The sequence below is a fragment of the Babjeviella inositovora genome (genome assembly GCF_001661335.1).
Source record: "Babjeviella inositovora NRRL Y-12698 unplaced genomic scaffold BABINscaffold_2, whole genome shotgun sequence".
Classification (NCBI taxonomy): Eukaryota; Fungi; Ascomycota; class Pichiomycetes; order Serinales; genus Babjeviella; species Babjeviella inositovora.
Genome location: NW_017566839.1, coordinates 1,670,286 through 1,682,723, shown reverse-complemented (window position 1 = coordinate 1,682,723; position 12,438 = coordinate 1,670,286). Strand labels below are relative to the sequence as shown.

General features: G+C 51.2%; 6 protein-coding genes and 1 non-coding gene across 7 annotated transcripts; 4 read left to right on the top strand and 3 right to left on the bottom strand.

Moving 5' to 3' along the window:
* The first annotated feature begins 198 nt into the window (after window positions 1-198).
* BABINDRAFT_160304 (M20 family metallopeptidase) lies at window positions 199-2,146 on the top strand. The gene has a single exon (XM_019128158.1). The coding sequence runs from the start codon at window positions 250-252 to the stop codon at window positions 1,981-1,983; it is 1,734 nt and encodes a 577-aa protein (XP_018987447.1). The 5' UTR covers window positions 199-249; the 3' UTR covers window positions 1,984-2,146.
* A 132-nt stretch (window positions 2,147-2,278) lies between these two features.
* On the bottom strand, window positions 2,279-3,378 carry PRE6 (proteasome core particle subunit alpha 4; the record flags this gene model as incomplete). The annotated part of the gene is made up of 3 exons (XM_019131092.1): window positions 3,315-3,378; window positions 3,225-3,244; window positions 2,279-3,006 (listed from the first exon to the last, which is right to left on the bottom strand). Exons 1-3 carry the CDS (start codon window positions 3,347-3,349, stop codon window positions 2,279-2,281), a joined length of 783 nt encoding a protein of 260 aa, XP_018987446.1. The 5' UTR covers window positions 3,350-3,378.
* A 744-nt stretch (window positions 3,379-4,122) lies between these two features.
* Window positions 4,123-5,987, top strand: BABINDRAFT_59190 (uncharacterized protein; the record flags this gene model as incomplete). Its single annotated transcript, XM_019132326.1, has 1 exon — window positions 4,123-5,987. The coding sequence occupies one exon, from the start codon at window positions 4,123-4,125 to the stop codon at window positions 5,617-5,619; it is 1,497 nt and encodes a 498-aa protein (XP_018987445.1). The 3' UTR covers window positions 5,620-5,987.
* Window positions 5,988-6,102: 115 nt separating this feature from the next.
* BABINDRAFT_t77 lies at window positions 6,103-6,174 on the bottom strand. The gene has a single exon. It is a non-coding gene; the product is annotated as a tRNA-Asp (tRNA).
* A 503-nt stretch (window positions 6,175-6,677) lies between these two features.
* Window positions 6,678-8,216, top strand: RTF1 (Rtf1p; the record flags this gene model as incomplete). The annotated part of the gene is made up of 1 exon (XM_019132500.1): window positions 6,678-8,216. One exon carries the CDS (start codon window positions 6,678-6,680, stop codon window positions 8,214-8,216), a length of 1,539 nt encoding a protein of 512 aa, XP_018987444.1.
* Window positions 8,217-8,594: 378 nt separating this feature from the next.
* BABINDRAFT_170642 (decapping nuclease) lies at window positions 8,595-9,761 on the top strand (the record flags this gene model as incomplete). The annotated part of the gene is made up of 1 exon (XM_019130756.1): window positions 8,595-9,761. The coding sequence occupies one exon, from the start codon at window positions 8,595-8,597 to the stop codon at window positions 9,759-9,761; it is 1,167 nt and encodes a 388-aa protein (XP_018987443.1).
* Window positions 9,762-10,178: 417 nt separating this feature from the next.
* BABINDRAFT_33138 (glucan endo-1,3-beta-D-glucosidase) lies at window positions 10,179-12,296 on the bottom strand (the record flags this gene model as incomplete). Its single annotated transcript, XM_019131621.1, has 1 exon — window positions 10,179-12,296. One exon carries the CDS (start codon window positions 12,294-12,296, stop codon window positions 10,179-10,181), a length of 2,118 nt encoding a protein of 705 aa, XP_018987442.1.
* Window positions 12,297-12,438: the final 142 nt, after the last annotated feature.

Sequence of the window (12,438 nt, the reverse complement as noted above, 5' to 3'; positions counted from 1 at the left end):
CCCCATATGCAGCTAGGTAAGCCATATCCCGTGTCTATTGCCGTATCCAGCACTAATGCCGGCCGCGTAGCAATCATGCATCAACCATGCGGTATAGTTTCCTGCATTGCACACAACCCCCACCCGGCATTCTCGAAAGCCGTCCGGGGCCGCATACACACCAGTAGAGGTCATGGCCACGAAATATTTCGGGACAGCCCCTCGACTGTGCTTTTTATCAACCCCTCTACGATCTTCATTATTTTTAAAATGCCTAGATTAGCGGATGATGTTGAAGAGGGTACCTTCGGAGCTCGTTCCAAGTATAACCTTAAGAAAGCGGCCATCATCGGCGCTGTGGCCATTGTGGGCCTCGTTGGTTTGACCGCCATTGTCAAGTCTTTTGGAGGGGATAACTTCCCGTCCGAGCCATTGTGTCCGGTCCCAGCCTATTTTAGTGCCAATTCCACCGCAATCACTAACAGATCCAAGCAATTCCTCTCCGACAAGGAGTTCATCGCTCAGTCGGTGGAGAAGTTGTCCAAGGCGGTCCAGGTTCCGACCGAGGTTTACGACAGCCAACCTGATGTGGACGATGCCCCAGAGGTCTGGGCTAAGTTTGGGAAGTTCCATCACTACTTGGAGGAAACCTTTCCTACCGTGTATGCCAACCTAGACGTTGATAAGATCAACACCTGGGGGTTAGTTTTCACATGGAAGGGGAAAAACACCGACTTGAAGCCAGTCTTGTTGGCTGCGCACCAAGATGTGGTTCCGGTGCAGAAGGAAACCATCAAAAACTGGAAGTACGATCCGTTCTCCGGTCATATTGGCAAGAAGTACTTGTTTGGCCGTGGTGCGCTGGACTGCAAGAATTTGTTGGTTGGGTTAATGGAGACGGTTGAGCAGTTGCTTGCCGATGACTTCAAGCCTCAAAGATCGATTGTGTTGGCGTTCGGGTTCGACGAGGAGGCTTCCGGTGAGCAAGGTGCCCGTTACATTTCCGAGTTTTTACTTAAAAGATACGGCAGGGACTCTTTTTACGCTGTGATCGACGAGGGAGACGCGGGATTGGTTAAAGCTGGGGGTGGCAGCCAGTTTTATGCCCAGGTTGCCACCGGTGAAAAGGGCCATGTGAACGCCCACATCGAGTTAACCACCCCTGGCGGCCACTCGTCGGTTCCCCCGGACCACACTTCCATCGGGATCATGAGCAGTTTGCTCAAGTTGCTTGAAGACGAGCCGTTTGAGGCTGCTCTAGTGGAAGAAAACCCAACCTTGGGCTACATGCAGTGTTTGGCCGAACACGATCCTTCAATGCCAAAGAAGCTCAAAACCAGCATCTTCAGGGCCATCTTGAGTAAGGCTGCCAACTCCAAGGTGGTGGACTACCTTTCTAAATCTATTGCTGACCGCTACTTGGTGCGCACCTCCCAGGCGATTGATATTATTCAGGGTGGGGCCAAGTCCAACGCCTTGCCAGAACACGTCTCAGTGATTTCCAACTATAGAATCAACATTGGCTCATCTGTCAACGAAACTCTTGTCCATGTGACAGAAAAGATCAACCGGATCGCCAAAGAGTACGATGTTGGCTTCTACCAGGAGGGCGAGGAGATTCGTAAGGACGAACACGGCAACGGCCACTTTAGTTTGTCCGTGGTGGAGCCATTGGAGCCAGCACCTGCGTCACCAACCGATAAGGACTCCAAGGTGTGGATGACGTACGGAGGTGCCTTGCGCCACTTCTATGAGAACGTCTTGGGCGTCGACGGCAAAGTTATTGTTACACCTGGTATTCTGACTGGTAACACTGATACCAAGTGTTACTGGGGCTTGACCAAGAATATCTACAGATACGTTCCAGCCTTGAGCGATCTTGGCACTATTGAGTCAGGCATCCACTCTGTGAATGAAAAGATTGAAAAGGAAAACCACATCCACATCATTGCCTTTTATTACGAATACTTACAGGCTATTGACAAGGTTACTGACGAAGAATAGTGGCAATAGATAGAGTACTTATGCAAATCGAAGATAATTGAACCTATGTAGATGGCACTCAAATGGATGGTTAAATGGATGATGGTTCAATGGATGATTCAATGGATGATTCAATGGATGATTCAATGGATGATTAATTAGATAATGATTAATTAGATAATGATTAAATAGACAATGATTAAATAGACAATGATTAAATAAACAATGGTTAAATGGATGGTGCTTACGTGAATGGTGCTTTTTATAGCTCCAGATATGTTGAAATATATATTGGAGAATACAAAAAAGTCTAGACTCATTCCTCGGTCTTCTTCCCCTTCTTCTTCTTTTCAGCCTCAGCCTGCTTCTCAGCCTCTAATTCGTCAACAAACACCTGGATTTCCTCGACGGACAAGTACTGAACAAGGCCTTTTGGCTTGACCACACAAATCTCAATGTTCTTGGCCCCGGTCTGAACAACTTCCAACAAAGCCTTGACGGTCAACTTGACGGTGGCCTGCTCGTTAACCTCCTCGGTAGCCTCGGCGTCCATGACAGCATCGTAGTTCTTTTCCAAAAACTCACGCACCGTCTTGGAAGAGCGCCCGATGGCGTTGGCCTTCCAGGCATTGAAGATCCCAGACGGCTCTGTCTGGTACAACTTAGGAGTGGCATCGTTAGGATCGAAGCCCGCAATGAGGGTCGCAATCCCGAACGGTCTCACACCACCGGATTGGGTGTACTTCTGCTGCACCCCCGCGACGTATCTGGTCAAGTAGTCAACGCTGACAGGATCCTCCAACGTTAAACGGTGCGATTGCGCCTCCACACGCGCCTTGTCAATGAGAATACGTGCATCCGCGTTCAACCCCGCAAACGCAAGGAGTACGTGCTTGTCGATCGGACAGATCTTGGAGGGGGTGATCCGGGGATCCTGGAGCTTGAGTGTGGTTCTCTTTTCGCAGCCAAGAACCACCACCGAGTGGCCCTTCACACCCACGGCACAGGTCCCTCTTTTGACGGCCTCGCCGGCGTATTCAACCTCTAAAGGGGTTAGTATTGGAGTAAAGAGAAGGAGTGTTCTTAGGGGTAGACCTATGGGCCTTTCACAACGTATTGATCTCAAGCGCTTGGGTAATTGAGCCTTGGATTTCAGTACCGCAATCCATCAAGGTATTTACAGGCCAATTGAGACCAATGCACCTGGAACCAAATACAAGGCCAACGAGATACCTCTTAAACGCAAAACTAGGGATACTTACGGAAAACGTGACCGTCAGGACTGAGAGGTTAGTACCGGAAAGGGTAGATGGCGTTGAAATTACGCGCCAGCAGTGTCGCACTATACATACCTGAAGATGGATAAAGCACTATCGTAGCCACTCATTGTATATATGTGTTATGTGATTGTAATTGACGAAAAGGTATAGGGAGAGCTATAGATACAACGATCGTGTGTGAGTCTGGAGCATCTTATCGTAGTGAGTCTCGCCTCCGTTTAGTTGACTTTTTGCCTCCGTGGACGCCAGGTTGAAAGGGCGTGCATAGCCAAAGCGTTAGCCACGTGCACGTCTTTTGTACATTCAATGGCTAGGGCGAAAAGAGCTATAACCTAAGCATTGAACCGATTATTCCGATTTACGGAGTCTCCATACTTTTCCTTACCAGAACGTTGCAAGTGGAAGACACTTACCAAAGAAGGTGTATGGCGAGACTTGCCGCATTCTCAGCCCCTCACTAGTCTGGACTGGGGTATGGTTTCATGATCTATTACGTTTTTCCCACCCAATTTCAAGCATAGTTTTAACAACGGACAAACTCAACTGTCAATCATCTAGGCTATATGTGTGATTTAATTATTCTAATTTCTCAGCCTGTTGCTGCTCCCATAACCCTTTCATATTTCGTTTTCTAGTGACGTGCATCACGTGACTGATAAATCTGGCTACGATCAAATGGGGACTCTTTCTCATGGCTTCGCGTTCAGAAAGTTCTTTTCCGATTTTCCCCAGACAGGTGTGCCATGTCCTGCACCGGAGTCTGTGCAAGAACTCCCGATGCAGATTTTGTGGGGAGATTTGATGAAGAAGCCGAACCTCCCAACTTATATAAGCCCTCCACTTCTTTCTGAACCTCCCACCAATCTTCCACTAAACACATATGTTTGTAGAAGAAATTGCGACACACAACAGCGCGGAGTCATGCTGGCTCATCATCGACGGCAAGGTGTACGATCTCACAGACTTCCTAGACGAACACCCGGGCGGAAAAAAAATCATCCTCAAACACGCGGGGACCGACGCGACAGCCGAATTCGACAAATTCCACCCGCGTGACACACTCAACTTCCTCGCGCCCGAGTGCTGTATTGGGGAAGTGGAAGACCCTGAGAACTTACCGCAAACCGAGGAGGAAGAGGTTGTGGACGACTCCACGGAAGAAGAGCGGGTGGCGGAGGAGGCGCGCCTCGACCGTATCGCACACAAGCCAGACCTTTCTAAAATTATCAACCTCTACGACTTTGAGGCGGTTGCGCGCACGACGATGGACCCGAACGGCTTCGCATACTACTCTTCCGGGACCGAAGACGAAATCACTCTCCGTGAAAACCACAACGCGTTCAAGCGTGTATACTTCAATCCGCGCGTACTAGTGGACGTTACGGACGTCGACCAAACCACAACAATGCTCGGGAGCCCGGCCGCGACGCCCCTCTACATCTCTGCCACTGCTATGGGCAAGATCGGACACGAGGATGGCGAATTAGCGCTTGCACGCGCGGCCGGAACCACTGGAATTATCCAGATGGTTCCGAACTTGGGTCTGTTTGGGTTCGATGAGATCGTCGATGCGGCACAGCCGGACCAACCGCTCTGGTTTCAGCTCTATGTCAACCGCAACAAGGAGATTGTAAAGCGCATCGTCCGGGCTGCTGAGACGCGTGGCGTTAAGGCCTTGTTTGTCACGGTGGACGCGCCACACGTGGGGAAGCGTGAGAAGGACATGCGCTCCAAGTTTCTCGCGGGAAGATCGGACTCAGACGACAACGGGAACCACGGGGATGGAGACAAGAAGACGTCTGCGTTGATTGATACCGCATTGACGTGGAAGGATGTGGCGTGGTTCCGGTCAATCACGTCGATGAAGATTGTGCTCAAGGGAATCCAGACGGTTCAGGATGCGGTGTTGGCAGTGCAACATCACGCAGATGGGATTGTGATCTCGAACCACGGGGGGAGACAGCTTGAGACGGTGCGCGCGCCGATTGAGGTGCTCGCGGATGTCAATGCTTACTTTAAGCAGCACCCGGAGATTCTTGCGGGGAAGCAGTTTGAGATGTTTATCGACGGTGGGGTGCGCCGTGGGTCGGATGTGTTGAAAGCGATCTGTTTGGGTGCTAGGGGCGTGGGTTTGGGCCGTGCGTTGTTGTATGCAATGGCGGGGTATGGCCAGGAGGGAGTTGAGAAGGCAGTAGCGATTTTGAAGGATGAGATTGTTATGTGTATGAGATTATTGGGAGTTACGTCGTTAAATCAGTTGGATGAGTCATACGTGGATCTTGCGGCGTTGAAGGGTGGGAGGGGGAGCTCTGGCGGAGCATTGTTTGACAACGTTTATGAGCCGATGGGGGTTGTGAAGTTTAAGGCGAGGTTGTGAGGGAGTAACAAACCAAGGGAGTGAAGCGACCGAAGGGTAGCTAACCAATGATTATGTTTAATCGTGGCCCCTCAGCTATTAGCGTTTCCCGTGGATGTAACCGGTTCGAGGAAGCAAACACTGGTATTAGTATTTACAAAGATTTGGCTGTACGCGCAGCATTGCTGGTGGTGTCATTCAATTCGTAAAGACCAAAATGGTGGTTATTTATTAGATTTATTTCAGGATATACGTGTAATGGAGATCCGGATAATATCCATTGTATCTTGTGTGAAAATCTTGGCCGGCTCTAATAGTACACGAACATATACATAAAATTTCCAATAGTTGCAAATTTTCGTCATATTCCCAGGAAGTGAAAATGCACTACCCACACTCTTTTCCATTATTCGTATGTCTATGAATATTTGGTTATTCTGAATTGGCCAATAATTCAATCCCAGAATGTATTGCACCTGATATTGATGGAGTAAAAAAAGAGAGCTCCGCGACGGGGAATTGAACCCCGGTCCCCCGCGCGACAAGCGGGGATTCTAGCCACTAAACTATCACGGACAAATCTTGAAAACAAACGATAGCGGGGAATTTTCACAAGCCAATTTGGTGTTGTGTTTGGCAAGCATCGACTACCCTAATTCGTGTAAAAGCACCCGGTAAAAGCTTTAGAAAACAAAAATACACGTAAGAAGATTTCAGACTACCAAGTATTGAATGAGAGGGAACCGGAGAAGAATTGGCTCGATTAAACACTACATAACCGAGGTGATACTTATGTGAGTGGTCGATACCCGATAGCTGTACTTCTGGGGGAGGGAGCTGGGACTTTCTGGCCGTTTATCTATATTGTACCAGGTTACCATAAAATCTAAGGACTTTACTCTCCAGTGAATTAGTTCGATATAATCCAAATTCGACGAGCCCTTATCCACTGGTCAAAAAAGAGCCAAACGCTTTATCTTGATTTGCGTGCCCCTACCAGCCCTCCCGGCACTTGGCGTTTTTCAGCGATAAAAAGCAAAAGCATTAGCAAAACAACCTCACCCCATCATACACAAACCATGAGTGATTTAGAAGACGATTTGTTGGCGTTAGCGGGCGGTGCTTCCGACTCCGACAGCTACTCCCCACAGGCCTCGCCCAAGCGAGTGCACGAAGATTTGCCGCCTTACCCGCTCGAGGCTAAGTACAAGGACTGGCAAGACAAAGCTGCGATCGAAGCAATGGACGAGATGGAACGCGAGCGGATCTTGTTCGAGAGATCCGACGAGATGGAAAAGTACCAGGAACGTCTCTACCTCCTCGACAGATCTAGAAAAGCGCAGAAGGTGGCGTCTGAGAGCGACGAGGAAATGACGGAGAGAACCTCGCGTGCCAAGAAGGTCAAAGACAGCGCGAAATCCGACAAGAACGCAAAGTTGAACGAGTTGAGAAAGCAGAGAGAGAAAAAATCCAGACGCGACCAGGCGAGGAACGATGACGATTACAGCGGGGAAGAAGAGTCCGAAGACGAGTACGCTGACGGGTTGCAGGACGATTACGAAGACGAAGAGTACGGGGCCAAGCCAAGAAGAGGTGGATACGATGCGGATAAGGATGTGGAATGGGCCGGGAAGAGCTCATACGCCAGCCGCAACTTGTACAAGGTGGACGCCACGTTGCTGGACGTGAAGAAGATTGCGGTGACACGGGCGGACTTTGCAAAGTACTGTTTCCACCCGGGCTTCAAAGAGGTGTTCCAGTCGTGCTTTGCGAAAGTCACCGTCGGCTTCAACAAGCACACACGCACGAACGAGTACCGTTTGGTGCAGATCCACGAGATCGTGGAAGACTCATCCAAGCCCGCGTACGAGCTTGAGGGAAACAAGGTGAACAGGTACGTGGTGGCGTCGCAGGGAAAGTCGACAAAGAAGTTTTCCATGAAGTACTTCTCCGACTCGCCGGTGACAGAGGAGGATTACGCAAAGTACATCAGGGAGTTAAACAAGGCGGGCGAGCCACTTCCTAACTTGGGCTTTGTGGACGACAAGTTCAGGCAGTTACGTGAGTTTTCCGCGAAAAAGATGACGGCCGGCGAGTTTGACCAGATGATCTCGTCAAAACAGTCGTTTTCCAAATCCAAGCAGGCGTTGATCGCAGAAAAGGCGATTCTCGTGGACAGACGTGCGGTTGCGTTGGAGGAGAGCGATGCGGCGCTCGCGAGCGACCTTGCGCGTGAAATCCAGGAGGTGGATGCGAAGCTCAAGCAGGTCACCACTAACCACCTGTCACTCAACTCGTTGGACGCTGTGAACGAGCGCAACAGGCGATTGAACACGTCGCTCATCAGACGTGCGGAGATTGCCAACAACGACGTGAAGAGAAAGCAGCAGTCCAACACCAGTGGGGTGACCAGTAATCCGTTCCACCGGTTGAGAACCAACACAAGGATTTTCTACCAGGAGGTGGCTGCCGAGGAGAACGAAAAGGCGCAGCAACAGGCCGAGCAACAGGCTGCGGAGAATGAGGCGAAGAAGCGGTTGGTGGCGAAGCTGATGGAGGAGAGCCGATACAGACGGTTGGGGGTGATAGAGGAGTTGATCCAGGGCATTGATGTTTAGTGAGCTGCAAGCGAGTTCGAACTATGTATAATATATAATATACGGTAATGACTGTTATTCTGATTATAAAACCCTTTTTTTTTGTCCATTGGTTCGCGATACGAGCCATCGAGGCTTTAAACTGTTATTGCCTTTAGTAGTCGGCGATACATGTTGCCGTGGCAGATAAACGCAGTTATATTCCGCTCAACTGGAAAGCAACAATCAAATAATTAACTAATCTGGTCCAAATGGCCGCGATAACTCAATAAATCCCCTCGTCGTCTATATATGCTTCAGATCACCACCTGCCATGCTGCATACAGGATGCAATTTTTCTGCAACTTGAATAAAACTTTCCCTCTCTTTCTGCTCGCCCTTCCCGGAATCATACACACCATGTCCAAAATTCTCCCACTCGACGCCAGAGCTGCGACCACCGCTCTCAAACAACCAAAGGAGCTCACCGCATACGCGCGCGACGGTGCCGGAAATTTCGTGTTTGACAAGGCCGTTGTGGACGCCGAGCATTTGAGCTACTACTACTTCCCCGACAGCCAGGTGGACGCAAACATCGACCTCAGCGGGGGGTTCAAGCACTTCAAGAAGATTGATGAGGAGACGCAGGTGCGCGGAGACTTTCATTCGTTCCTCCACGCGCTCATGCTCAGCGAACGGGCCGCGCGCAAGAAGACTGCGGGCCAGGTGTTCACCTTCCGCGGCAATATGACCAAGTTACTCACGTTGCCATATTTCGACAGGGACGCGCTTGACTTCTACGTTGTGCCGTTTGACGGGCAGTTGTTTATTGTCAACAATGTCGCGAAAGAGATGGCGCGCCGCCAACTCCAGCAGGAGGACGAGATGACGAGGAAATTGCAGTTTTCTGGATACAAGTTCGAGGCGGTCACCACGTTGAGACAGCCGTGGGCCGCGACGCCGCGCGCAGTTATTGAGAAGCGCTACAAGGAGCCGGTCTCTAACTACGAACAATATCTCGCGGTCGTGAGCACCGGGATCGGCAAGATCAGAACCGTGTTGGGCGGCGAGCTCGATTGCGTGTGGGACTACAAGCCGGACGCCAGTAGCTACAAGACGGATGATCCGTTGGAGCACTATGTTGAGTTGAAGACGCTGAAGGTGATCCAGTCGCCGGGTCAGGTGGCCAACTTCGAGAGGAAGCTTTTTAAGACGTGGGCGCAGTGCTTTTTGATGGGGGTGCGCAAGGTTGTGTACGGGTTCAGGGACGAGAGTCTTGTGTTGAAGTCGGTCGAGCAGTACTCCACTGAAGAGATTCCGTTGTTAATCAAGAACAATCCCTTGGCCGATGGGACAGTTTCCAGAAAGGTGAACTGTATGGAGGCGTTGAAGTGGTATGGCGCCGCGTTGGAGTTTATCACCAGCACTGTGAAGGCGGATGGACGGGGCTTGTGGGTGTTGAGCTTTAACACCGAGACGAGAAAGTTGGAGTTGGTTGAGAGCGAGGATGAGGAGGAGATTGCGAGAGTCAGGGGCGAGGTGATTAGCGAGGATTTTGCGCAGTGGAGAGCGGAGCTTGCAGCTTGAGACAGCTTGAGCTACAAGCTCTCTCAAGTTAAATTGTATAATATATGTATCTGGTATTGAGGTAGCCGTAGAGGGCTGATATTTTGGGATTCCAGAAACCCATCGCGGTATCTGGAATTGAGGAAGGTTAAGTTGTAAGCCTATAGCCTAAGCATAGGGGTACAATAAGTCAGATCATATACCAATAGCCCATATGACACAGAATAAGTAGTGATATTACATACTTGTGAAATTGGCAAGGCTCTTGATCTCCATGTGAATAAGTTGTGTTCTGGGACCAAAGCGTGGGGGCCATAATTTTAAGGGTAAAGAAATGCCGTACAGTATAATTGGACAGCAACATCGCGGTATGTATTGAGGAATAACATCTATACCTACAGATGGGGAACCATTAGGAGAGAATTTGTACCCTGCTCGTTACGCCCCGCCAACGCCAGCGCAGTACGTCAAGCACCACGTCAATGACTGGCCGTTGTCCAACCAGCGCTGCTCGAAGCTATCCCCCGCGAAAAACGCGTAGGCCGCGCGCGGATTGCAACACGCATAGTTGAGCATCAAGATGCCTCTCCAGCCGTCGTCGATGCGGTCGATTATCCGCCCCAAGATTTGGTCCCACTCCTCCTTCACAAACGTTGGGCCGCGCACATAAGACGATACCGGTGTGGTGGGGAGCATGTGGATCCCGTGGATCCACTCGTTTTCGATGGAGCCGCGACCGAAGTACGTGCTGAAGTCGACCTTGTTCTCAAACGTGATCCCGGCGCATTTGTTCTTGATAAAATTGGCCGGCTGGACGGTGTTGTCGTCGCTGAACAACATGTGCATGTTCATCGAGCGCCGCAGGATGCTCAACATCAAGTTGGCCCGCGCTTCCATGTTCGCATCTCCGACTAACTGTGCCCAGAGCTTCATTCCATAGGCAAAATGGTAGTCTTCGGAGCTGGACTCCTCGTCCTTGCCGTCTCCCAGGGCAAAGATGCCGTGCGCAAACGAGTGACCGTGGAAAAAGTCAAAGCTGCGGCTGACGGGGAAGTGGACATCGGCCTCCGATGGGTTCGCTACATCTCGGAGCATGGTGGTGATGTAATCGTTGACGCAAGAGGTCCATGCACCGCCGAGGTCACGGTCTACGGTGCCGATCAAGGCAAACGCGTGGATGTGGTAGCCGTAGTGGAAGTGGTGGTCGTTGTAGTTGGCGTTCCCAAAGTCTGCCCCCGGCTCGGCTGATGAAACCAACCCCTTCCAAGTTTCGTCGTATGCGAGCGGGAACTGTTGGTGGTTGGTGCTGAAAATCTCCGCCGCCTGCTTGAGCTTAGGGAGAAGCTGAGACGTGAGGCTGCTGTCCTTAAGCACGTAGTGGCAGACATACAAGATGTACGCGAAGCGGTCCAAGATTTTACCCGACGTGTACATCGAGTCGATGTTGGCCATGGTCACCACGTCCTGAGCCACATCCTTTTCCGCCGCTGCTCTGATCTTGGCCAAGGCTTGCTCTGAGTACGTTGCGCCAGTAAATCCCGGAATGGCACTCCACGGTTCCATTCCAATTGAAACGGGCAACGCCTCCTCCATGGAGAGCTGACTGGTGATGAAGGCACTCATAGGGCCCTTGGTGGTCGAATCCAACGTCAAAGCCACCTTGGCGCGTGTGGTTTCCTCGGTGGCGGCCTCTACGTGGTGCGGGAATGCCCACACCAAGGACGCTTGGGAAACCGACCGGCCCTGCAAGAGGTAATTGAAGCTGTACACACACCTGTCGTTGTGAGTGAGTGTTGCAGAGGTGTGACACTCCACGGGGTAGCAGCCAGCGGTCTGGTCGTAGTACTGGGATTCGCCCGAACAGAACTGCACGGTGACGCCCTGGGCTATTCCACTAGCAACAATGTGGTTCGGGTCTCGCAAGGCAAATGAGACGGATCCCACTACGTACATGCTCCAGACCACCTGGTTGAACAACTGGACCCTGTACTTGGTCAAGCCTGGCGGTGCCACTTGTTCGGTGAAGGAGGCCACGCCTACGGGCGAAACAACCACAGGCACGATATTGTTGTAAATGGCGGTGATAAAGCCCATTCCCTGGACCAACGGGGCCAGCAAGCTCTTATTTTCATCGTTGCCAAGCACAATCTTGACCATGACCGACATTTTATGGTGGTTCTCTAGGCGCAAGGCCACGTTTCCTTGGAAACCCTCACCACTGAGCACAAACGACTTAATCCGCGGCGGGTTGAAGTAGAACTGAACGGGGTTGGCTGCCGAGTCTGGCCCGAACACACGCTGCTGCGCTGTCGTGTGGTTGAATGCCAAGCCCACATCCAGATCCGGGTCCTGGGCGTACCAGAGCGAGTACGGCTGCGTCCAAACCGGGCACAGTTGGTCATCGAGAGTGAGGTTGTTGGAAAAGTTGTTGGTTTGAATGGGAGCGCCAATCGAGCAACCCTGGGGGGTCACTGCGTGGTTCTGGCGGTGGAACATTGCCGGTGGAGCAGCCGTCGAAATCGGCAGCGAGAAGATATCGGGTGAAGCAGAGGTCATGGATTTCTGGAGAAAACCTGCCTGAGATAGTGGCGGGGGAGGGGGAGCTCTGACGTAGACACCGTTCTGGTAGTTAGCATCGCTAGACGCCAAGTGTTGCTGGGGTGAATTGACCAGATTTTCGTCCAGATTTGGGTTTGGA

Bases quoted from the DNA above. Each gene is read 5' to 3' on its own strand.
- BABINDRAFT_160304 (XM_019128158.1), top strand. From the start codon at position 250: ATGCCTAGATTAGCGGATGATGTTGAAGAGGGTACCTTCGGAGCTCGT.